This window comes from Adiantum capillus-veneris, chromosome 14, assembly GCF_014529385.1.
Source record: "Adiantum capillus-veneris isolate H3 chromosome 14, ASM1452938v2, whole genome shotgun sequence".
NCBI classification, from domain to species: domain Eukaryota; kingdom Viridiplantae; phylum Streptophyta; class Polypodiopsida; order Polypodiales; family Pteridaceae; genus Adiantum; species Adiantum capillus-veneris.
The window spans coordinates 14,851,453-14,854,769 of record NC_140944.1 but is presented as its reverse complement, the minus strand read 5'-3'; the positions used below and the strand labels follow the sequence as shown (position 1 = coordinate 14,854,769).

General features: G+C 42.4%; 1 protein-coding gene across 2 annotated transcripts; it reads left to right on the top strand.

The window, feature by feature from the left end:
- Positions 1–302: 302 nt before the first annotated feature.
- On the top strand, positions 303–2,797 carry LOC147441945 (uncharacterized). Of its 2 annotated transcripts, none has more exons than XM_086528332.1 (4): positions 303–719; positions 1,938–2,180; positions 2,335–2,424; positions 2,571–2,797. In XM_086528332.1, the coding sequence occupies exons 1-4, from the start codon at positions 396–398 to the stop codon at positions 2,586–2,588; spliced, it is 675 nt and encodes a 224-aa protein (XP_086384458.1). In that variant the 5' UTR covers positions 303–395; the 3' UTR covers positions 2,589–2,797. The 2 variants fall into 2 exon arrangements, with proteins under 2 accessions (XP_086384458.1, XP_086384459.1); XM_086528333.1 differs by having other exon boundaries at positions 304–719; positions 2,574–2,797.
- The last annotated feature ends 520 nt before the right edge of the window (positions 2,798–3,317 follow it).

Here is a 3,317-nt window from a genome sequence, read left to right as displayed (position 1 = left end):
AATATCTTAGAAAAAATTAATAGCATCAAATAATACAACTTGTCAATTTTTTTCATTTGACAACTATTTTCCAATATTTTGCTCGATCTCAATTCGATGCCACGAAGCTACGAAGCTCTCTAGTTTAGAAAAATTTTGTAATTCACATGGGTGTGACATGGGGGAGAGAAATATGATTGCTTGTGTGCGTGGGTCCTCGATGCATGAAAAACCATGTTTTCCTGGAACAAACTAATTAGTGTGTCGAGCGTGGGACCGGGTCTATTTGTGAAGATAAGCCCAAGAGAGATCTTCTAACACGCATATCCGTCTGGTGTATTCTTTTGTAGGCAAGAAATTGCTTGCATGCTCACCCGCGAGCAGTTTGTGAAGAGAAAGGAGCAGCAGCAGGAGTCATGGAGAGGTGTATTCTCATGAAGCGCTCTCTTCTGGCTATGGGCCACCTCCCTCTTTCCAGCACAGCCCACAGGTCACCGCCCACAGGCTCATCGCCCTCTTTATCGACACGCAGCTTAGCAAAAGTGCTGGCCATGGCGAGCTCAGAGGATTTTAGCCTACAATGGCAGCCTGCGTTCCGGTTGGAGCAAGCTGAATTAATGGAAGACGCTCCCTCCCTCCTCAAAACCTGCGGTGACTTCGATTGGAAAGCCCAGGCCAGTGAATTACGTGCTCTTGCACACCTTTCTGTGAGAAACATATCCCAGTCCCCCAATTCAACTGTGAGTAGTCTTATCACTTAAATGGAAAATTACGTGTGTGTGTGTGTGTGTGTGTGTGTGTGTGTTAGAGAGAGAGAGAGAGAGAGAGAGAGAGAGATTTATTTTCTATATCACACGTTCCTCGTTCAGTTCATCAATTCTACTGTTGCTCTGTGGTGCTAAATGACGGAAAAGTTTGTCCTGTTTGAATTGGTTTAAATTGGACTGGGGCCTGGATAAGAGCCCCGTTTTGTACATGGCAAGGCCAGCTTACATTGAACTTGTCAGGGCTTCTGTGTTGATATGAATTTCATTCAAATATGCTTCTTCCATTTCTTTTGTTCATCTCTTCTGTTGGATACAATTCTAACAAGAACGTGATTTTCAAAGTAATTTTGGATGTGCAAGCTTTTGGTATTGCCTTAACGTGGAAGATTTGTTTTGCTGTTAAACCATTTCTTGAAGTTTATCTTTGTGGCAAGTCTTGGGAGTACTACTACAAGACCTGTGTAAGATAGAATAACAGCTAGTAGGATCTTGTAGTAAAGGAAAGTAGAGAAATATTGCAAATTAGACAATGGTGAGAATCAAAAATTTTGATTACCAACTTGATACATTGTGATGGCATCACCCATCCCTGCGCTTTCGAGGTAGAACTTAGATGACGACTCACACGACAAGGTTAATAGGGTGTGCAAGTAGAAGGGACTGGATATCACAACATTAGATGCTTTGGCTCATGGCAATGGGCTGTATTTATAGTAGGATAGTAGGTTAGTGTATCCAGCATGGGCAGTTTGGACAGCATTCATTGCGTAGCGCCTGCAGCCACCAGCCAACACCGACCGACCGTGCGTTAGTAAAGAGTATACACATGATTTAGCATCCGGGCACCTGAATCAGCTCACTACCATCATTATCACAACCACCTCCACTCCAGCATTTAAGTCAGAATCTCACCAAAGATGTGTGCACTAATGGCTTCTCCTCATAATGGGGGCATCACAAGTGTGCGGAGGTAGGCTTGGATACTCACTAACAACCTGGTCGCTCTCAATAGCTCTTTCCTAAATTAGTTTGACTGTTGAAGCTTGACAAGATTTCATTGAAAAACACGTAGTTTTGGTATCCTAGGTAGTTATTTTCAATAGGCAGGGTTTAAGTTTAAGAGCTAACTTAGATGTCATCTGCTTACGTTTATTTCTTACAAAGATTCTTTACCGCAACCGTGGTGTGCAGCTCAAGGATGTAGATGAAAGCAAGAGCAAGGACAATGGAGACACATGGTTTGCAGTGGGACTTGCTTTGGCTACCGCTGCTCTTGTCCAAGTTAGTTTCCACTTTAATGCGCTTGCAGCAGAAGAGTCGGTTCAAACACCGGAAGCAGGAGAGGCAGCCTCAAGAGCTCCAGCATGGCTCACCCCGGTCCTCCTCGCTTTTCCTGTGGTGTCATATGTAGTTTTCTATGTATATAGATCCCAGGTGACTGCTGTGGCCTCTTTACATTTTACCAATTGCTATGTACTGTCTTGTTACTTGTGATCATTTGATTGGTTGTCAACATTTTGTTTTTATTTGATTGGTTGGTAACATTTTGTCAGTAGGTTTTTATCACTGATTTAGTGCACTTTTGCAGGTTAATCCTAGTGCCAAAGTGACGGATTGGATGTTTGGTGTGGCTGCAACTGTGATAATTGCAAACCTTGTCTTGATTTCAACATTAGGGGTAAGTTGTCATTTGATATGGCTATTGCTATAATAGATGTACGAATTGAATGAAGCGCTCTTTGAGTTTCCGTTTTTTTTCCAAATTAGTCACAGCAACTGAGCTGTACCTAGTGTTATTCTACAAGGGCTGATTGCTGTTTTTAGCAGGTGCGGCTGTACTGACCTCGTGAAGCTTGCTTTTGGTAAATTGTATATTGACTTTCATACATCAGTTCAGCGATACACGAGGGGACATAAATAAAAGGTCGATTGTGAAGGTACTGGCTCTTTTGAGGTTGTAAACATCTGCCCCAGATGCATGGAAAGACGATGCATCAACCATGTGTAAAGTTTGAGTCTTTTTCTCTCCCCAATGTATGAATTTTCCTTTCTCTCTCCTTTTTCAATCTTATTGTGTCTCTTCTTGTCTAAAGACTACTTTTACAGATGCACATTTCTGAATTTTGACAAGCATGAACTGCTTTGATCTCTTGATTGCAATTTGCAAAAGCCAAGGTCAAACTCCCGAGGGCATTGAATTTGGTGGCGCCCAAATTATTGTTTGGAATTCGCAACGTGTTCACTTACAATGCTGTTCTTTGTTTAATGGAAGATTTTCCTTAGCATGAGTAGCTGCCTATCCGAAATTGCTTCTGAAAGCTGTTCTCTCTTTTCAAAGTGACCTTGATTAAGCTGACATTTTATACCTATAAGATCTGTCATCTTGTACTTGTGACAATCACGAGGCACTAAGTGAAGGGACTCTTCCACCTCGAAACATGATGCGGCTTTGGGATTTGGAACTGATTTCGCGCGAGGGAGCTACAAGCAGACAAAGCACGTAGATAGACAGAAGTACACAGCACGCTGAAAGGGTTGAAAGGTGGGTTCAGAGCGTAATTCGGTGAAATG